The sequence below is a fragment of the Oncorhynchus mykiss genome, chromosome 18, assembly GCF_013265735.2.
Source record: "Oncorhynchus mykiss isolate Arlee chromosome 18, USDA_OmykA_1.1, whole genome shotgun sequence".
Classification (NCBI taxonomy): Eukaryota; Metazoa; Chordata; class Actinopteri; order Salmoniformes; family Salmonidae; genus Oncorhynchus; species Oncorhynchus mykiss.
In genome coordinates, this window is record NC_048582.1 from 7,754,881 (window position 1) to 7,781,143 (window position 26,263).

At 43.2% G+C, this 26,263-nt stretch overlaps 2 protein-coding genes across 3 annotated transcripts in view; one reads left to right on the forward strand and one right to left on the reverse strand.

The window, feature by feature from the left end:
• Positions 1 to 223: 223 nt before the first annotated feature.
• LOC110517746 (PEST proteolytic signal-containing nuclear protein) lies at positions 224 to 2,899 on the reverse strand. Of its 2 annotated transcripts, none has more exons than XM_036951591.1 (5): positions 2,790 to 2,899; positions 1,822 to 2,042; positions 1,665 to 1,739; positions 910 to 962; positions 224 to 466 (listed from the first exon to the last, which is right to left on the reverse strand). In XM_036951591.1, exons 1-5 carry the CDS (start codon positions 2,836 to 2,838, stop codon positions 352 to 354), a joined length of 513 nt encoding a protein of 170 aa, XP_036807486.1. In that variant the 5' UTR covers positions 2,839 to 2,899; the 3' UTR covers positions 224 to 351. The 2 variants fall into 2 exon arrangements, with proteins under 2 accessions (XP_036807486.1, XP_036807485.1); XM_036951590.1 differs by having other exon boundaries at positions 1,822 to 2,045; positions 2,790 to 2,896.
• A 256-nt stretch (positions 2,900 to 3,155) lies between these two features.
• The window catches only part of LOC110511355 (general transcription factor 3C polypeptide 3), a 39,177-nt gene continuing 16,069 nt past the window's right edge, over positions 3,156 to 26,263 (forward strand). Inside the window, exons 1-6 of the mRNA XM_036951592.1 lie at positions 3,156 to 3,376; positions 3,532 to 3,643; positions 3,823 to 4,082; positions 4,340 to 4,463; positions 4,962 to 5,153; positions 5,959 to 6,124. Of these exons, the coding sequence (XP_036807487.1) occupies positions 3,278 to 3,376; positions 3,532 to 3,643; positions 3,823 to 4,082; positions 4,340 to 4,463; positions 4,962 to 5,153; positions 5,959 to 6,124 (953 nt within the window). The 5' untranslated portion in view covers positions 3,156 to 3,277. The remainder of the gene's footprint in view (positions 3,377 to 3,531; positions 3,644 to 3,822; positions 4,083 to 4,339; positions 4,464 to 4,961; positions 5,154 to 5,958; positions 6,125 to 26,263) is intronic.

A 26,263-nucleotide genomic window follows, 5' to 3' on the forward strand; every position in this document is an offset into this window, starting at 1 on the left:
TTGTCTTGAAGCTCCCTTTCCCAAAACGTATCCTCATGCTCTGAACTACACCCACTCCAGTCTGCTATATAACACACACACACACACACACACACACACACACACACGCTTAAAACAAAACAAAAAAATATGCTTGATAGCACGAATGTCTCACCATCATTACATAGCAGTATGTACATTGTTTTTACACCATCGTCAACAGACAAACGAAGAGAAAAAGCAACTCAATCAAGGTGACATCATCCCACACAAAAGCAAACATGGTGTGCAGTTTGACTGTTGTCATTAGCAACCCAGTAAGACCGAGCCCTACTGGTCTTACTGTGACTAATAACCGATGAGGCAGGAGCCCTATTGGTCAGTGTCCGTCTGAGACTTGAGCTTCCTCTCCCAGAGCTTCTGGTGGTCGGAGAATCCCTGCTTCCCCTTGTTGAAGGAGTTGGGGCCTGCTGACGTGGGCGTCTCCCTGAGGTGAACATAGAGAGTTATGTGTGGTAGTGGACCTAAAGGTTGTTGGAACCACTACGGTCTGAACTGGTGCGTTGACCAAAATGAAAACATCACATTGACTAGTAGTAGGTCCACGCTCAAATGACCCATGCAAACACGTGTTGGTCATCACGCCTGGTTCAAATCCACCCAAAATTGTAACCGATTCCCTATATAGTGCCATACTTTGGGCCAGAGGTCTCTCCAAAGTGGTCAATATTAGTTAACTAATAGGCAATAGGATGCCGTTTCAGAGACGCACACTGGGTAGAATACTTGACAAGGATCTAGGAATAGGTACATCACATTTCAGTGATTTATGAACAGAGCATGATGTCAGAAAACCTGGCATTTCAGATAACATTTGTGAGATGTTGTAAAAACATTTTGAGATAATAATTCAAACGTTGTGCTTCTTACCTGCCAATGTTCTTCATCCTCATCTTGGCTTCTGCAGGCATCTCCTCCTCACTCTGTCAGAGGAGAAAACAGCTGTTATTACAACTCTGTGGTTAGAGCACAGGCATCTCCTCCTCACTCTGTCAGAGGAGAAAACAGCTGTTATTACAACTCTGTGGTTAGAGCACAGGCATCAACATTGATGTTTCACTGCATATGACAGTTTGTTTGCACAACCTACTAATCTATTGGGATGTGGTGTGTGTGTGTGTGTGTGTGTGTGTGTGTATGCTTCCCAGCAAAAACAGTTTGTTCATTATTGTGACGCCATTTTGTGACATTTTTGTTTGTTTTGGATTTTAGTTTTTCAGGTGTTTGGGTACACAACATTTTTTCTAGGGGCAAGCCGAAGTTCGGAGCGGAAGTGTACGTAGTGTAACAGTAGGGATTCTTCAGTAAAGTCTGTCATCCAATGAGAGATGACTTTTCTTTTAAAAAATACTGTAAGAAACATCTTAGTTAGATGTGAACTTACACGGGAAAAAAACAACTTCTAAACTAATTACATTTCTTGAGTTCTTTTTTTATTAATTCTGACTATTCTGAGGAAGTGTATACTGGCTACGGTGTCTCAAAATGGACAAACAGTACTATTGCAGCTTTTTTCAAATTTTTCCAGCAAAGTTATTTTAAGGGAGTATGCAAGCACTCTCGTTCGGTTCGGCTAGCCAAGTTTGGCTCAGTGCCAGCCGAAATGAAGCCAGCCCTTAACTCACATCATCAGAGTCAACATTGAAAACCGAGGCCAGAGCTGGTTTCTTGGCAGGTACAGGTACAGGCTCTTTGGGTTTCTAAAATGGAGAGATACACACATCTGTCAACCACACACACTGAGATAGATGTCACACACACACTAACCCTAATGGTACTCACACTAGCACCCAGCTTGATGGAGATGGGCGCAGGCTTCTTTATAGGCTGGCTGATCAGACCAAATCCTATCTTGGAGACTTTGGGGGCTGGGGGTACCGGGTGGCTCGAGGTGGACACCTTCCCCGGGCCAGGGCTGACCTCCTGGGCCGAGCGTTTCCCCCCTCCTCCAGTGCTGGAAGAGACAGTCTTAGTTTTCACACTGCCTTCCTTCTCCTCCGGTCCTGCTGGAGGCGAAACAACTTACCAAGGTGAGCAACTGTTGCCTGGGAAACCAAGGATGAGCTACTGTTACCTGGGAGTGGTTGCCGGGTTACCGGTAGGTGGGTGAACCCATAGAGATCCTATTAAAGGAATTCCTAATTTTATGGGTGAACCTGTTTGGAAGTTGGTGTGTGAAAGCACCAAACACTCCCACTACTGTTGCGTTGCGGTTATGGTCATAAACCTAGCTAGTTATTTTAACACTATTGCAATTTTCCACATAGCATATGTGCATGCATAGCCTATAGTTTATATAGTTTATAGTTTATCATGTTACAGATTTTTTTTACGTTCAACGCATGTTGCATCCTATGCATTTATCTGTCTTAGCTAGCTAAATGTGTCTTCTTTTGGAAACTGGCTGCATGCCAAGTGAAGCCCATATTAGTTGTGTTTACCGACAAAAGTATTTGAAAAACAATCGTAAACATTGCTCCATCATACATGAGCAGCTGCAATGGCTAACCTAGCGATCTCGCGTAAAGCTAACTAGCTAATAAAACCAGCTATCTAGTTTCATTGGAAACCTGCTAACGTTACATCAATGGCTGCTAGCTGAATGGGGACAGGCCGAAGCTCCGTTCACAAGCGGACACGATGAGCATGGGAATGTTGTATTAGTTACAGGTGGTCGATGTAACGTTATACTTCTAGTCTTATTTCGACAAGACAGCGATACATTGCCCCTAAAGATGTACTAGTATCACCTCCATCATCGGAGAGCCGCTTGCTGCTGTGCTTGTTGTAGTCCGCCATAACATCAGTGACGATGGAAGAAGCGAATGGGATTTCTCTAACGAGTTGCTACAGAACAGCGCCACCTGTCGTTCTGGAATAGGAATTGTCTGACCACAACAACAACCAAAAACGAATTTACTCCCAATGATTCATACCAAAATCATCAAAGAATAATATACCAATGTATTGTCGTTATCAGATACTTTATGTGTGTATTTGTCTCTGTTTGTTTATGAGTATTTTTGTGGTTCATGCATTAATCGATAGGTGGCGGTGTGTAACGATTTACAAATCTACCTTTTGAAGCGTCGAAGAAGAACTTCTGTCGTTTTGAAATTACGTCATTAACAGTCGCCGGTGCCACTCGTGTTGTCAAAATGAAATGTTTACAATGAGAATTATCATCATTATTTTACGTGTTTTTAAACACCATAAATCGTTTTAGTTAGTCGGTGAGATGTCGGCGTTCAGCTCAGAGCTCATTGACTACCTGGAGGGAAGAATTTCATTCGAGGAGTTTGAAATACGGAGAGAGGAAAGAAAAGCTAAATTGAAGGTAAGTGGGACATCCACTCTGCATGCTGTATTAACGTTGAAAAGATCAAACTTGTGTACAAGTTTTGGAGCTCGCAATGATAAAATATGTGCTACTGGAACGCCTTTCACAAATGCCTGTGTTGAAAGCATCTCATCTCGGATCTCTTCCCTCAGGTATCGAACGAAGGGCGTTCAGAGGAAGATGAAGAGATTGGACCAGATGACACTCTCCCCAGCACTTCCCACGGCCGCAGTCCGAGAAAATGTTCTCAAAAACGGCCCGCAGGTGTGTGTCTCCACTTGTTCAGTCATGTGACTGCTTGGGTTCGGAACATGGATATTCTGCTTCCCACAATCTTCAATTAGCCCGCTGAGCTAAAGCCTAGGCACTCTTCATGTATTCTTATGCAATTCCAGTCAAGTCATTGTTGTATGCCAACTATCCACCTCTTCTGTCCTTGCCAGCGGGTCCCGAGGAAGGCGTCAGCCCCTCTGTCCAGAAGGCCTTTGCCTCGATGATGGAGGAGGGAACAGAGACTGAACAGACTGAGGAAGAGGAAGAGGAGGAGGAGGATGATGAAGATGACGATTATGAAGAAGAGGAAGAGGAGGATTCAGAGGAGGAGAGGAAGGTTGAAGCTAAGGAAGATGAGGAAGGGCCCTCAGCTGGGGATGTCTTTGCTCTGGAAATGGAGCTTAACCGAGAGAACAAGAAGATGATGAAGGTGAAAATAAAGGCCTGTCTTCATTCTAACAGGGTTCACAAGACTGTTAGCCCTCTGAGCCTTGACATTAGATCAGTTAGCCATAGTTTGACAATAGATGTGTTGTGTATGCAATAATAGTTTAATTATGGCTCGTCTCAGGCAGAGTTAGGCTAGTCACCATTTGAGCCGGGTTCACTGAAACACCTCTGTTACACTTGGTCAGGCTGCAGTGTTTGTTGACATGGGACTATTGATGGTGATTGTGTACTGTTCAGGAGAGACGTAACCGCAGCAAGCTGCCCCGGGCCCTAAGGGGCCTCATGGGAGAAGCCAACATCCGTTACGCCCGCGGAGACAAGGAGGACGCCGTCCTGATGTGTATGGAGATCATCAGACAGGGTAGGTAGTGTTCAGGACAGAGGAGATCATCAGACAGGATGGGCAGTGTCCAGGACAGAGGAGATCATCAGACAGGATGGGCAGTATTCCAGGCCAGAGGAGGAACAGACTAAGGAACAGACAGGGCATTTATTTGTCACTAGACACTGCTATAGTAGCCATCTCAATTCAATTGTAGAGACTTATGCTGCATTCAGGACATGCTGTAACTAGGAAACTGAAAACTCTGAGTAAGATGATATCTGAATTTCCCACTTGGAAAGTATCAGAATCATCCAATAGGTAGCTCTACCCAAATAGCTTATGTTAATTTTAACTGGGAGGTTCAGAGTTTCCGACTTGTCATGAATGCAGCATTACTGACTGATCTGAATTCATCAAAGTTGTCTTTAAAAATAAATATATTAACCAGGGAGTGTCAATGAGGGAGGCCTTCCTGTTATACGCTGACTAAAATTGAGTCCCATCTAACCCTTCTATTCACCGTTCTCCCACCAGCCCCACTGGCCTACGAGCCCTTCTCCACCCTGGCTATGATCTATGAGGACCAGGGGGACATGGAGAAGTCTCTACAGTTTGGCCTGATCGCTGCTCATCTCAACCCCAGCGACTGTGAGGAGTGGGTCAAGCTGGCCGACATGTCTCTGGAGCAGGACAACATCAGGCAGGCCATCATCTGCTACACCAAAGGTGAGGTGACCCCTGACCTCTAACCCTGGCCCTCTGACCCCTGACCTCAAACTGCTAAAATATGTTATTTATTTGATTGATTTACTGCTAGTTAGAGGTGGTTGATACTGATGGCCAGTATCTCCGGTACTGATACTGATGGCCAGTATCTCCGGTACTGATACTGATGGCCAGTATCTCCGGTACTGATACTGATGGCCAGTATCTCCGGTACTGATACTGATGGCCAGTATCTCCGGTACTGATACTGATGGCCAGTATCTCCGGTACTGATACTGATGGCCAGTATCTCCGGTACTGATACTGATGGCCAGTATACTGATGGCCAGTATCTCCGGTACTGATACTGATGGCCAGTATCTCCGGTACTGATACTGATGGCCAGTATCTCCGGTACTGATACTGATGGCCAGTATCTCCGGTACTGATACTGATGGCCAGTATCTCCGGTACTGATACTGATGGCCAGTATCTCCGGTACTGATACTGATGGCCAGTATACTGATGGCCAACTAGTGTTGTCTCCGGCTTGAGCTACTCATTTAAATTATCTAAGAATTTCAATCAATCAATGGCAACCTCACTGAAATAATTGTCTCCTAACACATTTCTCTATCCCTGTTTCTTCCTCCCCCTGTCTCTCTCTGTCTGTCTGTCTGTCTCTCTCTCTGTCTGTCTCTCTCTCTGTCTGTCTCTCTCTCTCTCTGTCTCTCTCTCTCTCTGTCTCTCTCTCTCTGTCTCTCTCTGTCTGTCTCGCTCTCTGTCTCGCTCTCTGTCTGTCTGTGTCTCCCTCCCTCCCTCTCAGCCATTAAGTATGACCCCAGTAATGTGCGCTACCTATGGGAACGTTGCAGCCTGTATGAGCAGGTGGGGGAACACAAGCAGTCCATGGACGGGTACCGTCGTATCCTCAACCTACTGCCCCCTACTGACGGGGAGCACTTCATGCAGCTGTCACGAGACATGGCCAAGTGAGGCTAGTCCGCCCTGCACGTGTACACAGAAACACACAACCAGATACTGTACAAACTCATTCACACCTGTATAGACACAGACAATACACACAGGCAATGGGGGTGTTAGGTTCAGTGTGTAACAGTGATGTGTGTTAGGTTCAGTGTGTAACGGTGATGTGTGTTAGGTTCAGTGTGTAACGGTGATGTGTGTTAGGTTCAGTGTGTAACAGTGATGTGTGTTAGGTTCAGTGTGTAACGGTGATGTGTGTTAGGTTCAGTGTGTAACAGTGATGTGTGTTAGGTTCAGTGTGTAACAGTGATGTGTGTTAGGTTCAGTGTGTTAGGTTCAGTGTGTAACAGTGATGTGTGTTAGGTTCAGTGTGTTAGGTTCAGTGTGTAACAGTGATGTGTGTTAGGTTCAGTGTGTTAGGTTCAGTGTGTTAGGTTCAGTGTGTAACAGTGATGTGTGTTAGGTTCAGTGTGTTAGGTTCAGTGTGTAACAGTGATGTGTGTTAGGTTCAGTGTGTAACAGTGATGTGTGTTAGGTTCAGTGTGTAACAGTGATGTGTGTTAGGTTCAGTGTGTTAGGTTCAGTGTGTAACAGTGATGTGTGTGTGTTAGGTTCAGTGTGTTAGGTTCAGTGTGTTAGGTTCAGTGTGTTAGGTTCAGTGTGTTAGGTTCAGTGTGTTAGGTTCAGTGTGTTAGGTTCAGTGTGTAACAGTGATGTGTGTGTGTGTTAGGTTCAGTGTGTTAGGTTCAGTGTGTAACGGTGATGTGTGTGTGTTAGGTTCAGTGTGTAACAGTGATGTGTGTGTGTTAGGTTCAGTGTGTAACAGTGATGTGTGTGTGTTAGGTTCAGTGTGTTAGGTTCAGTGTGTTAGGTTCAGTGTGTAACGGTGATGTGTGTTAGGTTCAGTGTGTAACGGTGATGTGTGTTAGGTTCAGTGTGTTAGGTTCAGTGTGTAACGGTGATGTGTGTTAGGTTCAGTGTGTTAGGTTCAGTGTGTTAGGTTCCGTGTTTTGGATTTAGTGTGTAACAGTGACGTGTGTTAGGTTCAGTGTGTTAGGTTCAGTGTGTAACAGTGATGTGTGTTAGGTTCAGTGTGTTAGGTTCAGTGTGTAACAGTGATGTGTGTTAGGTTCAGCGTGTTAGGTTCAGTGTGTTAGGTTCAGTGTGTAACGGTGATGTGTGTTAGGTTCAGTGTGTTAGGTTCAGTGTTTTGGATTCAGTGTGTAACAGTGACGTGTGTTAGGTTCAGTGTGTAACAGTGATGTGTGTTAGGTTCAGTGTGTTAGGTTCAGTGTGTAACAGTGATGTGTGTTAGGTTCAGTGTGTTAGGTTCAGTGTGTAACAGTGATGTGTGTTAGGTTCAGCGTGTTAGGTTCAGTGTGTAACAGTGATGTGTGTTAGGTTCAGTGTGTTAGGTTCAGTGTGTTAGGTTCAGTGTGTAACAGTGATGTGTGTTAGGTTCAGTGTGTTAGGTTCAGTGTGTTAGGTTCAGTGTGTAACAGTGATGTGTGTTAGGTTCAGTGTGTTAGGTTCAGTGTGTTAGGTTCAGTGTGTAACAGTGATGTGTGTTAGGTTCAGTGTGTTAGGTTCAGTGTGTAACAGTGATGTGTGTTAGGTTCAGTGTGTTAGGTTCAGTGTGTTAGGTTCAGTGTGTAACAGTGATGTGTGTTAGGTTCAGTGTGTTAGGTTCAGTGTGTTAGGTTCAGTGTGTAACAGTGATGTGTGTTAGGTTCAGTGTGTTAGGTTCAGTGTGTAACAGTGATGTGTGTTAGGTTCAGTGTGTTAGGTTCAGTGTGTAACGGTGATGTGTGTTAGGTTCAGTGTGTTAGGTTCAGTGTGTTAGGTTCAGTGTGTAACAGTGATGTGTGTTAGGTTCAGTGTGTTAGGTTCAGTGTGTAACAGTGATGTGTGTTAGGTTCAGTGTGTTAGGTTCAGTGTGTAACGGTGATGTGTGTTAGGTTCAGTGTGTAACAGTGATGTGTGTTAGGTTCAGTGTGTAACAATGATGTGTGTGTGTTAGGTTCAGTGTGTAACAGTGATGTGTGTGTGTTAGGTTCAGTGTGTTAGGTTCAGTGTGTAACGGTGATGTGTGTTAGGTTCAGTGTGTTAGGTTCAGTGTGTTAGGTTCAGTGTGTAACGGTGATGTGTGTTAGGTTCAGTGTGTTAGGTTCAGTGTGTTAGGTTCAGTGTGTTAGGTTCAGTGTGTTAGGTTCAGTGTTTTGGATTCAGTGTGTAACAGTGACGTGTGTTAGGTTCAGTGTGTAACGGTGATGTGTGTTAGGTTCAGTGTGTTAGGTTCAGTGTGTTAGGTTCAGTGTGTAACGGTGATGTGTGTTAGGTTCAGTGTGTTAGGTTCAGTGTGTTAGGTTCAGTGTGTTAGGTTCAGTGTGTTAGGTTCAGTGTGTTAGGTTCAGTGTGTAACAGTGATGTGTGTTAGGTTCAGTGTGTTAGGTTCAGTGTGTAACAGTGATGTGTGTTAGGTTCAGTGTGTTAGGTTCAGTGTGTAACAGTGATGTGTGTTAGGTTCAGTGTGTTAGGTTCAGTGTGTTAGGTTCAGTGTGTAACAGTGATGTGTGTTAGGTTCAGTGTGTTAGGTTCAGTGTGTAACAGTGATGTGTGTTAGGTTCAGTGTGTTAGGTTCAGTGTGTTAGGTTCAGTGTGTAACAGTGATGTGTGTTAGGTTCAGTGTGTTAGGTTCAGTGTGTTAGGTTCAGTGTGTTAGGTTCAGTGTTTTGGATTCAGTGTGTAACAGTGACGTGTGTTAGGTTCAGTGTGTAACAGTGATGTGTGTTAGGTTCAGTGTGTTAGGTTCAGTGTGTTAGGTTCAGTGTGTTAGGTTCAGTGTGTAACAGTGATGTGTGTTAGGTTCAGTGTGTTAGGTTCAGTGTGTAACAGTGATGTGTGTTAGGTTCAGTGTGTTAGGTTCAGTGTGTAACGGTGATGTGTGTTAGGTTCAGTGTGTAACGGTGATGTGTGTTAGGTTCAGTGTGTAACGGTGATGTGTGTTAGGTTCAGTGTGTAACGGTGATGTGTGTTAGGTTCAGTGTGTAACGGTGATGTGTGTTAGGTTCAGTGTGTTAGGTTCAGTGTGTTAGGTTCAGTGTTTTGGATTCAGTGTGTAACAGTGACGTGTGTTAGGTTCAGTGTGTAACAGTGATGTGTGTTAGGTTCAGCGTGTTAGGTTCAGTGTGTTAGGTTCAGTGTGTAACGGTGATGTGTGTTAGGTTCAGTGTGTTAGGTTCAGTGTTTTGGATTCAGTGTGTAACAGTGACGTGTGTTAGGTTCAGTGTGTAACAGTGATGTGTGTTAGGTTCAGTGTGTTAGGTTCAGTGTGTAACAGTGATGTGTGTTAGGTTCAGTGTGTTAGGTTCAGTGTGTAACAGTGATGTGTGTTAGGTTCAGCGTGTTAGGTTCAGTGTGTAACAGTGATGTGTGTTAGGTTCAGTGTGTTAGGTTCAGTGTGTTAGGTTCAGTGTGTAACAGTGATGTGTGTTAGGTTCAGTGTGTTAGGTTCAGTGTGTTAGGTTCAGTGTGTAACAGTGATGTGTGTTAGGTTCAGTGTGTTAGGTTCAGTGTGTTAGGTTCAGTGTGTAACAGTGATGTGTGTTAGGTTCAGTGTGTTAGGTTCAGTGTGTAACAGTGATGTGTGTTAGGTTCAGTGTGTTAGGTTCAGTGTGTTAGGTTCAGTGTGTAACAGTGATGTGTGTTAGGTTCAGTGTGTTAGGTTCAGTGTGTAACAGTGATGTGTGTTAGGTTCAGTGTGTTAGGTTCAGTGTGTAACAGTGATGTGTGTTAGGTTCAGTGTGTTAGGTTCAGTGTGTAACGGTGATGTGTGTTAGGTTCAGTGTGTTAGGTTCAGTGTGTTAGGTTCAGTGTGTAACAGTGATGTGTGTTAGGTTCAGTGTGTTAGGTTCAGTGTGTAACAGTGATGTGTGTTAGGTTCAGTGTGTTAGGTTCAGTGTGTAACGGTGATGTGTGTTAGGTTCAGTGTGTAACAGTGATGTGTGTTAGGTTCAGTGTGTAACAATGATGTGTGTGTGTTAGGTTCAGTGTGTAACAGTGATGTGTGTGTGTTAGGTTCAGTGTGTTAGGTTCAGTGTGTAACGGTGATGTGTGTTAGGTTCAGTGTGTTAGGTTCAGTGTGTTAGGTTCAGTGTGTAACGCTGATGTGTGTTAGGTTCAGTGTGTTAGGTTCAGTGTGTTAGGTTCAGTGTGTTAGGTTCAGTGTGTTAGGTTCAGTGTTTTGGATTCAGTGTGTAACAGTGACGTGTGTTAGGTTCAGTGTGTAACAGTGATGTGTGTTAGGTTCAGTGTGTTAGGTTCAGTGTGTTAGGTTCAGTGTGTTAGGTTCAGTGTGTAACAGTGATGTGTGTTAGGTTCAGTGTGTTAGGTTCAGTGTGTAACAGTGATGTGTGTTAGGTTCAGTGTGTTAGGTTCAGTGTGTTAGGTTCAGTGTGTAACAGTGATGTGTGTTAGGTTCAGTGTGTTAGGTTCAGTGTGTAACAGTGATGTGTGTTAGGTTCAGTGTGTTAGGTTCAGTGTGTTAGGTTCAGTGTGTAACAGTGATGTGTGTTAGGTTCAGTGTGTTAGGTTCAGTGTGTTAGGTTCAGTGTGTTAGGTTCAGTGTTTTGGATTCAGTGTGTAACAGTGACGTGTGTTAGGTTCAGTGTGTAACAGTGATGTGTGTTAGGTTCAGTGTGTTAGGTTCAGTGTGTTAGGTTCAGTGTGTTAGGTTCAGTGTGTAACAGTGATGTGTGTTAGGTTCAGTGTGTTAGGTTCAGTGTGTAACAGTGATGTGTGTTAGGTTCAGTGTGTTAGGTTCAGTGTGTAACGGTGATGTGTGTTAGGTTCAGTGTGTAACGGTGATGTGTGTTAGGTTCAGTGTGTAACGGTGATGTGTGTTAGGTTCAGTGTGTTAGGTTCAGTGTGTAACGGTGATGTGTGTTAGGTTCAGTGTGTTAGGTTCAGTGTGTTAGGTTCAGTGTGTTAGGTTCAGTGTTTTGGATTCAGTGTGTAACAGTGACGTGTGTTAGGTTCAGTGTGTAACAGTGATGTGTGTTAGGTTCAGTGTGTTAGGTTCAGTGTGTTAGGTTCAGTGTATTAGGTTCAGTGTGTAACAGTGATGTGTGTTAGGTTCAGTGTGTTAGGTTCAGTGTGTAACAGTGATGTGTGTTAGGTTCAGTGTGTTAGGTTCAGTGTGTAACAGTGATGTGTGTTAGGTTCAGCGTGTTAGGTTCAGTGTGTTAGGTTCAGTGTGTAACAGTGATGTGTGTTAGGTTCAGTGTGTTAGGTTCAGTGTGTTAGGTTCAGTGTGTAACAGTGATGTGTGTTAGGTTCAGTGTGTTAGGTTCAGTGTGTTAGGTTCAGTGTGTTAGGTTCAGTGTGTAACAGTGATGTGTGTTAGGTTCAGTGTGTTAGGTTCAGTGTGTTAGGTTCAGTGTGTAACATTGATGTGTGTTAGGTTCAGTGTGTTAGGTTCAGTGTGTAACAGTGATGTGTGTTAGGTTCAGTGTGTTAGGTTCAGTGTGTAACAGTGATGTGTGTTAGGTTCAGTGTGTAACAGTGATGTGTGTTAGGTTCAGTGTGTTAGGTTCAGTGTGTTAGGTTCAGTGTGTAACGGTGATGTGTGTTAGGTTCAGTGTGTAACAATGATGTGTGTGTGTTAGGTTCAGTGTGTAACAGTGATGTGTGTGTGTTAGGTTCAGTGTGTTAGGTTCAGTGTGTTAGGTTCAGTGTGTAACGGTGATGTGTGTTAGGTTCAGTGTGTAACGGTGATGTGTGTTAGGTTCAGTGTGTAACGGTGATGTGTGTTAGGTTCAGTGTGTTAGGTTCAGTGTGTTAGGTTCAGTGTTTTGGATTCAGTGTGTAACAGTGACGTGTGTTAGGTTCAGTGTGTAACAGTGATGTGTGTTAGGTTCAGTGTGTTAGGTTCAGTTTGTTAGGTTCAGTGTGTAACAGTGATGTGTGTTAGGTTCAGTGTGTTAGGTTCAGTGTGTAACAGTGATGTGTGTTAGGTTCAGTGTGTTAGGTTCAGTGTGTAACGGTGATGTGTGTTAGGTTCAGTGTGTAACGGTGATGTGTGTTAGGTTCAGTGTGTTAGGTTCAGTGTGTAACAGTGATGTGTGTTAGGTTCAGTGTGTAACGGTGATGTGTGTTAGGTTCAGTGTGTTAGGTTCAGTGTGTTAGGTTCAGTGTTTTGGATTCAGTGTGTAACAGTGACGTGTGTTAGGTTCAGTGTGTAACAGTGATGTGTGTTAGGTTCAGTGTGTTAGGTTCAGCGTGTTAGGTTCAGTGTGTTAGGTTCAGTGTGTAACAGTGATGTGTGTTAGGTTCAGTGTGTTAGGTTCAGTGTGTTAGGTTCAGTGTGTAACAGTGATGTGTGTTAGGTTCAGTGTGTTAGGTTCAGTGTGTTAGGTTCAGTGTGTAACAGTGATGTGTGTTAGGTTCAGTGTGTAACAGTGATGTGTGTTAGGTTCAGTGTGTTAGGTTCAGTGTGTAACAGTGATGTGTGTTAGGTTCAGTGTGTTAGGTTCAGTGTGTAACAGTGATGTGTGTTAGGTTCAGTGTGTTAGGTTCAGTGTGTAACAGTGATGTGTGTTAGGTTCAGTGTGTTAGGTTCTGTGTGTAACAGTGATGTGTGTTAGGTTCAGTGTGTTAGGTTCAGTGTGTAACAGTGATGTGTGTTAGGTTCAGTGTGTTAGGTTCAGTGTGTTAGGTTCAGTGTGTAACAGTGATGTGTGTTAGGTTCAGTGTGTTAGGTTCAGTGTGTTAGGTTCAGTGTGTTAGGTTCAGTGTGTAACGGTGATGTGTGTTAGGTTCAGTGTGTTAGGTTCAGTGTGTTAGGTTCCGTGTTTTGGATTTAGTGTGTAACAGTGACGTGTGTTAGGTTCAGTGTGTTAGGTTCAGTGTGTAACAGTGATGTGTGTTAGGTTCAGTGTGTTAGGTTCAGTGTGTAACAGTGATGTGTGTTAGGTTCAGCGTGTTAGGTTCAGTGTGTTAGGTTCAGTGTGTAACGGTGATGTGTGTTAGGTTCAGTGTGTTAGGTTCAGTGTTTTGGATTCAGTGTGTAACAGTGACGTGTGTTAGGTTCAGTGTGTAACAGTGATGTGTGTTAGGTTCAGTGTGTTAGGTTCAGTGTGTAACAGTGATGTGTGTTAGGTTCAGTGTGTTAGGTTCAGTGTGTAACAGTGATGTGTGTTAGGTTCAGCGTGTTAGGTTCAGTGTGTAACAGTGATGTGTGTTAGGTTCAGTGTGTTAGGTTCAGTGTGTTAGGTTCAGTGTGTAACAGTGATGTGTGTTAGGTTCAGTGTGTTAGGTTCAGTGTGTTAGGTTCAGTGTGTAACAGTGATGTGTGTTAGGTTCAGTGTGTTAGGTTCAGTGTGTTAGGTTCAGTGTGTAACAGTGATGTGTGTTAGGTTCAGTGTGTTAGGTTCAGTGTGTAACAGTGATGTGTGTTAGGTTCAGTGTGTTAGGTTCAGTGTGTTAGGTTCAGTGTGTAACAGTGATGTGTGTTAGGTTCAGTGTGTTAGGTTCAGTGTGTTAGGTTCAGTGTGTAACAGTGATGTGTGTTAGGTTCAGTGTGTTAGGTTCAGTGTGTAACAGTGATGTGTGTTAGGTTCAGTGTGTTAGGTTCAGTGTGTAACGGTGATGTGTGTTAGGTTCAGTGTGTTAGGTTCAGTGTGTTAGGTTCAGTGTGTAACAGTGATGTGTGTTAGGTTCAGTGTGTTAGGTTCAGTGTGTAACAGTGATGTGTGTTAGGTTCAGTGTGTTAGGTTCAGTGTGTAACGGTGATGTGTGTTAGGTTCAGTGTGTAACAGTGATGTGTGTTAGGTTCAGTGTGTAACAATGATGTGTGTGTGTTAGGTTCAGTGTGTAACAGTGATGTGTGTGTGTTAGGTTCAGTGTGTTAGGTTCAGTGTGTAACGGTGATGTGTGTTAGGTTCAGTGTGTTAGGTTCAGTGTGTTAGGTTCAGTGTGTAACGGTGATGTGTGTTAGGTTCAGTGTGTTAGGTTCAGTGTGTTAGGTTCAGTGTGTTAGGTTCAGTGTGTTAGGTTCAGTGTTTTGGATTCAGTGTGTAACAGTGACGTGTGTTAGGTTCAGTGTGTAACGGTGATGTGTGTTAGGTTCAGTGTGTTAGGTTCAGTGTGTTAGGTTCAGTGTGTAACGGTGATGTGTGTTAGGTTCAGTGTGTTAGGTTCAGTGTGTTAGGTTCAGTGTGTTAGGTTCAGTGTGTTAGGTTCAGTGTGTTAGGTTCAGTGTGTAACAGTGATGTGTGTTAGGTTCAGTGTGTTAGGTTCAGTGTGTAACAGTGATGTGTGTTAGGTTCAGTGTGTTAGGTTCAGTGTGTAACAGTGATGTGTGTTAGGTTCAGTGTGTTAGGTTCAGTGTGTTAGGTTCAGTGTGTAACAGTGATGTGTGTTAGGTTCAGTGTGTTAGGTTCAGTGTGTAACAGTGATGTGTGTTAGGTTCAGTGTGTTAGGTTCAGTGTGTTAGGTTCAGTGTGTAACAGTGATGTGTGTTAGGTTCAGTGTGTTAGGTTCAGTGTGTTAGGTTCAGTGTGTTAGGTTCAGTGTTTTGGATTCAGTGTGTAACAGTGACGTGTGTTAGGTTCAGTGTGTAACAGTGATGTGTGTTAGGTTCAGTGTGTTAGGTTCAGTGTGTTAGGTTCAGTGTGTTAGGTTCAGTGTGTAACAGGGATGTGTGTTAGGTTCAGTGTGTTAGGTTCAGTGTGTAACAGTGATGTGTGTTAGGTTCAGTGTGTTAGGTTCAGTGTGTAACGGTGATGTGTGTTAGGTTCAGTGTGTAACGGTGATGTGTGTTAGGTTCAGTGTGTAACGGTGATGTGTGTTAGGTTCAGTGTGTAACGGTGATGTGTGTTAGGTTCAGTGTGTAACGGTGATGTGTGTTAGGTTCAGTGTGTTAGGTTCAGTGTGTTAGGTTCAGTGTTTTGGATTCAGTGTGTAACAGTGACGTGTGTTAGGTTCAGTGTGTAACAGTGATGTGTGTTAGGTTCAGCGTGTTAGGTTCAGTGTGTTAGGTTCAGTGTGTAACGGTGATGTGTGTTAGGTTCAGTGTGTTAGGTTCAGTGTTTTGGATTCAGTGTGTAACAGTGACGTGTGTTAGGTTCAGTGTGTAACAGTGATGTGTGTTAGGTTCAGTGTGTTAGGTTCAGTGTGTAACAGTGATGTGTGTTAGGTTCAGTGTGTTAGGTTCAGTGTGTAACAGTGATGTGTGTTAGGTTCAGCGTGTTAGGTTCAGTGTGTAACAGTGATGTGTGTTAGGTTCAGTGTGTTAGGTTCAGTGTGTTAGGTTCAGTGTGTAACAGTGATGTGTGTTAGGTTCAGTGTGTTAGGTTCAGTGTGTTAGGTTCAGTGTGTAACAGTGATGTGTGTTAGGTTCAGTGTGTTAGGTTCAGTGTGTTAGGTTCAGTGTGTAACAGTGATGTGTGTTAGGTTCAGTGTGTTAGGTTCAGTGTGTAACAGTGATGTGTGTTAGGTTCAGTGTGTTAGGTTCAGTGTGTTAGGTTCAGTGTGTAACAGTGATGTGTGTTAGGTTCAGTGTGTTAGGTTCAGTGTGTAACAGTGATGTGTGTTAGGTTCAGTGTGTTAGGTTCAGTGTGTAACAGTGATGTGTGTTAGGTTCAGTGTGTTAGGTTCAGTGTGTAACGGTGATGTGTGTTAGGTTCAGTGTGTTAGGTTCAGTGTGTTAGGTTCAGTGTGTAACAGTGATGTGTGTTAGGTTCAGTGTGTTAGGTTCAGTGTGTAACAGTGATGTGTGTTAGGTTCAGTGTGTTAGGTTCAGTGTGTAACGGTGATGTGTGTTAGGTTCAGTGTGTAACAGTGATGTGTGTTAGGTTCAGTGTGTAACAATGATGTGTGTGTGTTAGGTTCAGTGTGTAACAGTGATGTGTGTGTGTTAGGTTCAGTGTGTTAGGTTCAGTGTGTAACGGTGATGTGTGTTAGGTTCAGTGTGTTAGGTTCAGTGTGTTAGGTTCAGTGTGTAACGCTGATGTGTGTTAGGTTCAGTGTGTTAGGTTCAGTGTGTTAGGTTCAGTGTGTTAGGTTCAGTGTGTTAGGTTCAGTGTTTTGGATTCAGTGTGTAACAGTGACGTGTGTTAGGTTCAGTGTGTAACAGTGATGTGTGTTAGGTTCAGTGTGTTAGGTTCAGTGTGTTAGGTTCAGTGTGTTAGGTTCAGTGTGTAACAGTGATGTGTGTTAGGTTCAGTGTGTAACAGTGATGTGTGTTAGGTTCAGTGTGTTAGGTTCAGTGTGTAACAGTGATGTGTGTTAGGTTCAGTGTGTTAGGTTCAGTGTGTTAGGTTCAGTGTGTAACAGTGATGTGTGTTAGGTTCAGTGTGTTAGGTTCAGTGTGTAACAGTGATGTGTGTTAGGTTCAGTGTGTTAGGTTCAGTGTGTTAGGTTCAGTGTGTAACAGTGATGTGTGTTAGGTTCAGTGTGTTAGGTTCAGTGTGTTAGGTTCAGTGTGTTAGGTTCAGTGTTTTGGATTCAGTGTGTAACAGTGACGTGTGTTAGGTTCAGTGTGTAACAGTGATGTGTGTTAGGTTCAGTGTGTTAGGTTCAGTGTGTTAGGTTCAGTGTGTTAGGTTCAGTGTGTAACAGTGATGTGTGTTAGGTTCAGTGTGTTAGGTTCAGTGTGTAACAGTGATGTGTGTTAGGTTCAGTGTGTTAGGTTCAGTGTGTAACGGTGATGTGTGTTAGGTTCAGTGTGTAACGGTGATGTGTGTTAGGTTCAGTGTGTAACGGTGATGTGTGTTAGGTTCAGTGTGTTAGGTTCAGTGTGTAACGGTGATGTGTGTTAGGTTCAGTGTGTTAGGTTCAGTGTGTTAGGTTCAGTGTGTTAGGTTCAGTGTTTTGGATTCAGTGTGTAACAGTGACGTGTGTTAGGTTCAGTGTGTAACAGTGATGTGTGTTAGGTTCAGTGTGTTAGGTTCAGTGTGTTAGGTTCAGTGTATTAGGTTCAGTGTGTAACAGTGATGTGTGTTAGGTTCAGTGTGTTAGGTTCAGTGTGTAACAGTGATGTGTGTTAGGTTCAGTGTGTTAGGTTCAGTGTGTAACAGTGATGTGTGTTAGGTTCAGCGTGTTAGGTTCAGTGTGTTAGGTTCAGTGTGTAACAGTGATGTGTGTTAGGTTCAGTGTGTTAGGTTCAGTGTGTTAGGTTCAGTGTGTAACAGTGATGTGTGTTAGGTTCAGTGTGTTAGGTTCAGTGTGTTAGGTTCAGTGTGTTAGGTTCAGTGTGTAACAGTGATGTGTGTTAGGTTCAGTGTGTTAGGTTCAGTGTGTTAGGTTCAGTGTGTAACATTGATGTGTGTTAGGTTCAGTGTGTTAGGTTCAGTGTGTAACAGTGATGTGTGTTAGGTTCAGTGTGTTAGGTTCAGTGTGTAACAGTGATGTGTGTTAGGTTCAGTGTGTAACAGTGATGTGTGTTAGGTTCAGTGTGTTAGGTTCAGTGTGTTAGGTTCAGTGTGTAACGGTGATGTGTGTTAGGTTCAGTGTGTAACAATGATGTGTGTGTGTTAGGTTCAGTGTGTAACAGTGATGTGTGTGTGTTAGGTTCAGTGTGTTAGGTTCAGTGTGTTAGGTTCAGTGTGTAACGGTGATGTGTGTTAGGTTCAGTGTGTAACGGTGATGTGTGTTAGGTTCAGTGTGTAACGGTGATGTGTGTTAGGTTCAGTGTGTTAGGTTCAGTGTGTTAGGTTCAGTGTTTTGGATTCAGTGTGTAACAGTGACGTGTGTTAGGTTCAGTGTGTAACAGTGATGTGTGTTAGGTTCAGTGTGTTAGGTTCAGTTTGTTAGGTTCAGTGTGTAACAGTGATGTGTGTTAGGTTCAGTGTGTTAGGTTCAGTGTGTAACAGTGATGTGTGTTAGGTTCAGTGTGTTAGGTTCAGTGTGTAACGGTGATGTGTGTTAGGTTCAGTGTGTAACGGTGATGTGTGTTAGGTTCAGTGTGTTAGGTTCAGTGTGTAACAGTGATGTGTGTTAGGTTCAGTGTGTAACGGTGATGTGTGTTAGGTTCAGTGTGTTAGGTTCAGTGTGTTAGGTTCAGTGTTTTGGATTCAGTGTGTAACAGTGACGTGTGTTAGGTTCAGTGTGTAACAGTGATGTGTGTTAGGTTCAGTGTGTTAGGTTCAGCGTGTTAGGTTCAGTGTGTTAGGTTCAGTGTGTAACAGTGATGTGTGTTAGGTTCAGTGTGTTAGGTTCAGTGTGTTAGGTTCAGTGTGTAACAGTGATGTGTGTTAGGTTCAGTGTGTTAGGTTCAGTGTGTTAGGTTCAGTGTGTAACAGTGATGTGTGTTAGGTTCAGTGTGTAACAGTGATGTGTGTTAGGTTCAGTGTGTTAGGTTCAGTGTGTAACAGTGATGTGTGTTAGGTTCAGTGTGTTAGGTTCAGTGTGTAACAGTGATGTGTGTTAGGTTCAGTGTGTTAGGTTCAGTGTGTAACAGTGATGTGTGTTAGGTTCAGTGTGTTAGGTTCTGTGTGTAACAGTGATGTGTGTTAGGTTCAGTGTGTTAGGTTCAGTGTGTAACAGTGATGTGTGTTAGGTTCAGTGTGTTAGGTTCAGTGTGTTAGGTTCAGTGTGTAACAGTGATGTGTGTTAGGTTCAGTGTGTTAGGTTCAGTGTGTTAGGTTCAGTGTGTTAGGTTCAGTGTGTAACAGTGATGTGTGTTAGGTTCAGTGTGTTAGGTTCAGTGTGTTAGGTTCAGTGTGTTAGGTTCAGTGTGTAACAGTGATGTGTGTTAGGTTCAGTGTGTTAGGTTAAGTGTGTAACAGTGATGTGTGTTAGGTTCAGTGTGTAACAGTGATGCGTGTTAAGTTCAGTGTGTTAGGTTCAGTGTGTTCGGTTCAGTGTATTAGGTTCAGTGTGTTAGGTTCAGTGTGTTAGGTTCAGTGTGTAACAGTGATGTGTGTGTGTGTGTTAGGTTCAGTGTGTTAGGTTCAGTGTGTTAGGTTCAGTGTGTTAGGTTCAGTGTGTAACAGTGATGTGTGTGTGTGTTAGGTTCAGTGTGTTAGGTTCAGTGTGTAACAGTGATGTGTGTGTGTTAGGTTCAGTGTGTTAGGTTCAGTGTGTTAGGTTCAGTGTGTAATGGTGATGTGTGTTAGGTTCAGTGTGTTAGGTTCAGTGTGTTAGGTTCAGTGTGTTAGGTTCAGTGTGTAACGGTGATGTGTGTTAGGTTCAGTGTGTTAGGTTCAGTGTGTTAGGTTCAGTGTGTTAGGTTCAGTGTGTTAGGTTCCGTGTTTAACAGTGATGTGTGTTAGGTTCAGTGTGTTAGGTTCAGTGTGTTAGGTTCAGTGTGTAACAGTGATGTGTGTGTGTTAGGTTCAGTGTGTTAGGTTCAGTGTGTTAGGTTCAGTGTGTAACAGTGATGTGTGTGTGTTAGGTTCAGTGTGTTAGGTTCAGTGTGTTAGGTTCAGTGTGTTAGGTTCAGTGTGTAATGGTGATGTGTGTGTGTTAGGTTCAGTGTGTTAGGTTCAGTGTGTTAGGTTCAGTGTGTTAGGTTCAGTGTGTAACAGTGATGTGTGTTAGGTTCAGTGTGTTAGGTTCAGTGTGTTAGGTTCAGTGTATTAGGTTCAGTGTGTTAGGTTCAGTGTGTAACGGTGATGTGTGTTAGGTTCAGTGTGTTAGGTTCAGTGTGTAACGGTGATGTGTGTTAGGTTCAGTGTGTAACGGTGATGTGTGTTAGGTTCAGTGTATTAGGTTCAGTGTGTTAGGTTCAGTGTGTTAGGTTCAGTGTGTAACAGTGATGTGTGTGTGTTAGGTTCAGTGTGTTAGGTTCAGTGTGTTAGGTTCAGTGTGTAACAGTGATGTGTGTGTGTTAGGTTCAGTGTGTTAGGTTCAGTGTGTTAGGTTCAGTGTGTAATGGTGATGTGTGTGTGTTAGGTTCAGTGTGTTAGGTTCAGTGTGTTAGGTTCAGTGTGTTAGGTTCAGTGTGTAATGGTAATGTGTGTGTGTTAGGTTCAGTGTGTTAGGTTCAGTGTGTTAGGTTCAGTGTGTTAGGTTCAGTGTGTTAGGTTCAGTGTGTAACAGTGATGTGTGTTAGGTTCAGTGTGTTAGGTTCAGTGTATTAGGTTCAGTGTGTAACGGTGATGTGTGTTAGGTTCAGTGTGTAACGGTGATGTGTGTTAGGTTCAGTGTGTAACGGTGATGTGTGTTAGGTTCAGTGTATTAGGTTCAGTGTGTTAGGTTCAGTGTGTTAGGTTCAGTGTGTAACAGTGATGTGTGTGTGTTAGGTTCAGTGTGTTAGGTTCAGTGTGTTAGGTTCAGTGTGTTAGGTTCAGTGTGTAATGGTGATGTGTGTGTGTTAGGTTCAGTGTGTTAGGTTCAGTGTGTTAGGTTCAGTGTGTTAGGTTCAGTGTGTTAGGTTCAGTGTGTAACAGTGATGTGTGTTAGGTTCAGTGTGTTAGGTTCAGTGTGTTAGGTTCAGTGTGTTAGGTTCAGTGTTTTGGATTCAGTGTGTAACAGTGACGTGTGTTAGGTTCAGTGTGTAACAGTGATGTGTGTTAGGTTCAGTGTGTTAGGTTCAGTGTGTTAGGTTCAGTGTGTAACAGTGATGTGTGTTAGGTTCAGTGTGTTAGGTTCAGTGTGTAACAGTGATGTGTGTTAGGTTCAGTGTGTTAGGTTCAGTGTGTAACAGTGATGTGTGTTAGGTTCAGCGTGTTAGGTTCAGTGTGTTAGGTTCAGTGTGTAACAGTGATGTGTGTTAGGTTCAGTGTGTTAGGTTCAGTGTGTTAGGTTCAGTGTGTAACAGTGATGTGTGTTAGGTTCAGTGTGTTAGGTTCAGTGTGTTAGGTTCAGTGTGTTAGGTTCAGTGTGTAACAGTGATGTGTGTTAGGTTCAGTGTGTTAGGTTCAGTGTGTTAGGTTCAGTGTGTTAGGTTCAGTGTGTAACAGTGATGTGTGTTAGGTTCAGTGTGTTAGGTTCAGTGTGTAACAGTGATATGTGTTAGGTTCAGTGTGTTAGGTTCAGTGTGTAACAGTGATGTGTGTTAGGTTCAGTGTGTTAGGTTCAGTGTGTAACAGTGATGTGTGTTAGGTTCAGTGTGTTAGGTTCAGTGTGTTAGGTTCAGTGTGTTAGGTTCAGTGTGTTAGGTTCAGTGTGTTAGGTTCAGTGTGTAACAGTGATGTGTGTTAGGTTCTGTGTGTTAGGTTCAGTGTGTTAGGTTCAGTGTGTAACGGTGATGTGTGTTAGGTTCAGTGTGTAACAATGATGTGTGTGTGTTAGGTTCAGTGTGTAACAGTGATGTGTGTGTGTTAGGTTCAGTGTGTTAGGTTCAGTGTGTTAGGTTCAGTGTGTAACGGTGATGTGTGTTAGGTTCAGTGTGTAACGGTGATGTGTGTTAGGTTCAGTGTGTAACGGTGATGTTTGTTAGGTTCAGTGTGTTAGGTTCAGTGTTTTGGATTCAGTGTGTAACAGTGACGTGTGTTAGGTTCAGTGTGTTAGGTTCAGTGTGTTAGGTTCAGTGTGTAACAGTGATGTGTGTTAGGTTCAGTGTGTTAGGTTCAGTGTGTAACAGTGATGTGTGTTAGGTTCAGTGTGTTAGGTTCAGTGTGTAACAGTGATGTGTGTTAGGTTCAGTGTGTTAGGTTCAGTGTGTAACGGTGATGTGTGTTAGGTTCAGTGTGTTAGGTTCAGTGTGTTAGGTTCAGTGTTTTGGATTCAGTGTGTAACAGTGACGTGTGTTAGGTTCAGTGTGTAACAGTGATGTGTGTTAGGTTCAGTGTGTAACAGTGATGTGTGTTAGGTTCAGTGTGTTAGGTTCAGTGTGTTAGGTTCAGTGTGTAACAGTGATGTGTGTTAGGTTCAGTGTGTTAGGTTCAGTGTGTTAGGTTCAGTGTGTAACAGTGATGTGTGTTAGGTTCAGTGTGTAACAGTGATGTGTGTTAGGTTCAGTGTGTTAGGTTCAGTGTGTAACAGTGATGTGTGTTAGGTTCAGTGTGTTAGGTTCAGTGTGTAACAGTGATGTGTGTTAGGTTCAGTGTGTTAGGTTCAGTGTGTAACAGTGATGTGTGTTAGGTTCAGTGTGTTAGGTTCTGTGTGTAACAGTGATGTGTGTTAGGTTCAGTGTGTTAGGTTCAGTGTGTTAGGTTCAGTGTGTGACAGTGATGTGTGTTAGGTTCAGTGTGTTAGGTTCAGTGTGTTAGGTTCAGTGTGTTAGGTTCAGTGTGTAACAGTGATGTGTGTTAGGTTCAGTGTGTTAGATTCAGTGTGTTAGGTTCAGTGTGTTAGGTTCAGTGTGTAACAGTGATGTGTGTTAGGTTCAGTGTGTAACAGTGATGTGTGTTAGGTTCAGTGTGTAACAGTGATGCGTGTTAGGTTCAGTGTGTTAGGTTCAGTGTATTAGGTTCAGTGTGTTAGGTTCAGTGTGTTAGGTTCAGTGTGTAACAGTGATGTGTGTGTGTTAGGTTCAGTGTGTTAGGTTCAGTGTGTTAGGTTCAGTGTGTTAGGTTCAGTGTGTAACAGTGATGTGTGTGTGTTAGGTTCAGTGTGTTAGGTTCAGTGTGTTAGGTTCAGTGTGTAACAGTGATGTGTGTGTGTTAGGTTCAGTGTGTTAGGTTCAGTGTGTTAGGTTCAGTGTGTAATGGTGATGTGTGTTAGGTTCAGTGTGTTAGGTTCAGTGTGTTAGGTTCAGTGTGTAACGGTGATGTGTGTTAGGTTCAGTGTGTTAGGTTCAGTGTGTTAGGTTCAGTGTGTTAGGTTCCGTGTTTAACAGTGATGTGTGTTAGGTTCAGTGTGTTAGGTTCAGTGTGTTAGGTTCAGTGTGTAACAGTGATGTGTGTGTGTGTTAGGTTCAGTGTGTTAGGTTCAGTGTGTAACAGTGATGTGTGTGTGTTAGGTTCAGTGTGTTAGGTTCAGTGTGTTAGGTTCAGTGTGTTAGGTTCAGTGTGTAACAGTGATGTGTGTTAGGTTCAGTGTGTTAGGTTCAGTGTGTTAGGTTCAGTGTGTAACAGTGATGTGTGTTAGGTTCAGTGTGTTAGGTTCAGTGTGTTAGGTTCAGTGTGTTAGGTTCAGTGTGTTAGGTTCAGTGTGTAACAGTGATGTGTGTTAGGTTCAGTGTGTTAGGTTCAGTGTGTTAGGTTCAGTGTGTAACGGTGATGTGTGTTAGGTTCAGTGTGTAACAATGATGTGTGTGTGTTAGGTTCAGTGTGTAACAGTGATGTGTGTGTGTTAGGTTCAGTGTGTTAGGTTCAGTGTGTTAGGTTCAGTGTGTAACGGTGATGTGTGTTAGGTTCAGTGTGTAACGGTGATGTGTGTTAGGTTCAGTGTGTAACGGTGATGTTTGTTAGGTTCAGTGTGTTAGGTTCAGTGTGTTAGGTTCAGTGTTTTGGATTCAGTGTGTAACAGTGACGTGTGTTAGGTTCAGTGTGTTAGGTTCAGTGTGTTAGGTTCAGTGTGTAACAGTGATGTGTGTTAGGTTCAGTGTGTTAGGTTCAGTGTGTAACAGTGATGTGTGTTAGGTTCAGTGTGTTAGGTTCAGTGTGTAACAGTGATGTGTGTTAGGTTCAGTGTGTTAGGTTCAGTGTGTAACGGTGATGTGTGTTAGGTTCAGTGTGTTAGGTTCAGTGTGTTAGGTTCAGTGTTTTGGATTCAGTGTGTAACAGTGACGTGTGTTAGGTTCAGTGTGTAACAGTGATGTGTGTTAGGTTCAGTGTGTAACAGTGATGTGTGTTAGGTTCAGTGTGTTAGGTTCAGTGTGTTAGGTTCAGTGTGTAACAGTGATGTGTGTTAGGTTCAGTGTGTTAGGTTCAGTGTGTTAGGTTCAGTGTGTAACAGTGATGTGTGTTAGGTTCAGTGTGTAACAGTGATGTGTGTTAGGTTCAGTGTGTTAGGTTCAGTGTGTAACAGTGATGTGTGTTAGGTTCAGTGTGTTAGGTTCAGTGTGTAACAGTGATGTGTGTTAGGTTCAGTGTGTTAGGTTCAGTGTGTAACAGTGATGTGTGTTAGGTTCAGTGTGTTAGGTTCTGTGTGTAACAGTGATGTGTGTTAGGTTCAGTGTGTTAGGTTCAGTGTGTTAGGTTCAGTGTGTGACAGTGATGTGTGTTAGGTTCAGTGTGTTAGGTTCAGTGTGTTAGGTTCAGTGTGTTAGGTTCAGTGTGTAACAGTGATGTGTGTTAGGTTCAGTGTGTTAGGTTCAGTGTGTTAGGTTCAGTGTGTAACAGTGATGTGTGTTAGGTTCAGTGTGTAACAGTGATGTGTGTTAGGTTCAGTGTGTAACAGTGATGCGTGTTAGGTTCAGTGTGTTAGGTTCAGTGTGTTAGGTTCAGTGTATTAGGTTCAGTGTGTTAGGTTCAGTGTGTTAGGTTCAGTGTGTAACAGTGATGTGTGTGTGTTAGGTTCAGTGTGTTAGGTTCAGTGTGTTAGGTTCAGTGTGTAACAGTGATGTGTGTGTGTTAGGTTCAGTGTGTTAGGTTCAGTGTGTTAGGTTCAGTGTGTAACAGTGATGTGTGTGTGTTAGGTTCAGTGTGTTAGGTTCAGTGTGTTAGGTTCAGTGTGTAATGGTGATGTGTGTTAGGTTCAGTGTGTTAGGTTCAGTGTGTTAGGTTCAGTGTGTAACGGTGATGTGTGTTAGGTTCAGTGTGTTAGGTTCAGTGTGTTAGGTTCAGTGTGTTAGGTTCCGTGTTTAACAGTGATGTGTGTTAGGTTCAGTGTGTTAGGTTCAGTGTGTTAGGTTCAGTGTGTAACAGTGATGTGTGTGTGTGTTAGGTTCAGTGTGTTAGGTTCAGTGTGTTAGGTTCAGTGTGTAACAGTGATGTGTGTGTGTTAGGTTCAGTGTGTTAGGTTCAGTGTGTTAGGTTCAGTGTGTTAGGTTCAGTGTGTAATGGTTATGTGTGTGTGTTAGGTTCAGTGTGTTAGGTTCAGTGTGTTAGGTTCAGTGTGTTAGGTTCAGTGTGTAACAGTGATGTGTGTTAGGTTCAGTGTGTTAGGTTCAGTGTATTAGGTTCAGTGTGTTAGGTTCAGTGTGTAACGGTGATGTGTGTTAGGTTCAGTGTGTTAGGTTCAGTGTGTTAGGTTCAGTGTGTTAGGTTCAGTGTGTAACAGTGATGTGTGTGTGTTAGGTTCAGTGTGTTAGGTTCAGTGTGTTAGGTTCAGTGTGTAACGGTGATGTGTGTTAGGTTCAGTGTATTAGGTTCAGTGTGTTAGGTTCAGTGTGTTAGGTTCAGTGTGTAACAGTGATGTGTGTGTGTTAGGTTCAGTGTGTTAGGTTCAGTGTGTTAGGTTCAGTGTGTAACAGTGATGTGTGTGTGTTAGGTTCAGTGTGTTAGGTTCAGTGTGTTAGGTTCAGTGTGTAACAGTGATGTGTGTGTGTTAGGTTCAGTGTGTTAGGTTCAGTGTGTTAGGTTCAGTGTGTAATGGTGATGTGTGTTAGGTTCAGTGTGTTAGGTTCAGTGTGTTAGGTTCAGTGTGTTAGGTTCAGTGTGTAACGGTGATGTGTGTTAGGTTCAGTGTGTTAGGTTCAGTGTGTTAGGTTCCGTGTTTAACAGTGATGTGTGTTAGGTTCAGTGTGTTAGGTTCAGTGTGTTAGGTTCAGTGTGTAACAGTGATGTGTGTTAGGTTCAGTGTGTTAGGTTCAGTGTGTTAGGTTCAGTGTGTTAGGTTCAGTGTGTTAGGTTCAGTGTGTTAGGTTCAGTGTGTAACAGTGATGTGTGTTAGGTTCAGTGTGTTAGGTTCAGTGTGTTAGGTTCAGTGTGTAACGGTGATGTGTGTTAGGTTCAGTGTGTAACAATGATGTGTGTGTGTTAGGTTCAGTGTGTAACAGTGATGTGTGTGTGTTAGGTTCAGTGTGTTAGGTTCAGTGTGTTAGGTTCAGTGTGTTAGGTTCAGTGTGTAACGGTGATGTGTGTTAGGTTCAGTGTGTAACGGTGATGTGTGTTAGGTTCAGTGTGTAACGGTGATGTTTGTTAGGTTCAGTGTGTTAGGTTCAGTGTGTTAGGTTCAGTGTTTTGGATTCAGTGTGTAACAGTGACGTGTGTTAGGTTCAGTGTGTTAGGTTCAGTGTGTTAGGTTCAGTGTGTAACAGTGATGTGTGTTAGGTTCAGTGTGTTAGGTTCAGTGTGTAACAGTGATGTGTGTTAGGTTCAGTGTGTTAGGTTCAGTGTGTAACAGTGATGTGTGTTAGGTTCAGTGTGTTA

What these genes read in the sequence shown, in the direction of transcription:
- LOC110517746 (XM_036951590.1), bottom strand. Translation starts at nt 2,838, where the DNA reads ATGGCGGACTACAACAAGCACAGCAGCAAGCGGCTCTCCGATGATGGA. An exon ending in GCGGCTCTCCGATGATGGAG is followed by an intron (nt 2,046 to 2,789) that starts GTGATACTAGTA and finishes TTTCGCCTCCAG; the next exon opens with CAGGACCGGAGGAGAAGGAA. An exon ending in TCAATGTTGACTCTGATGAT is followed by an intron (nt 963 to 1,664) that starts GTGAGTTAAGGG and finishes CTCCTCTGACAG; the next exon opens with AGTGAGGAGGAGATGCCTGC.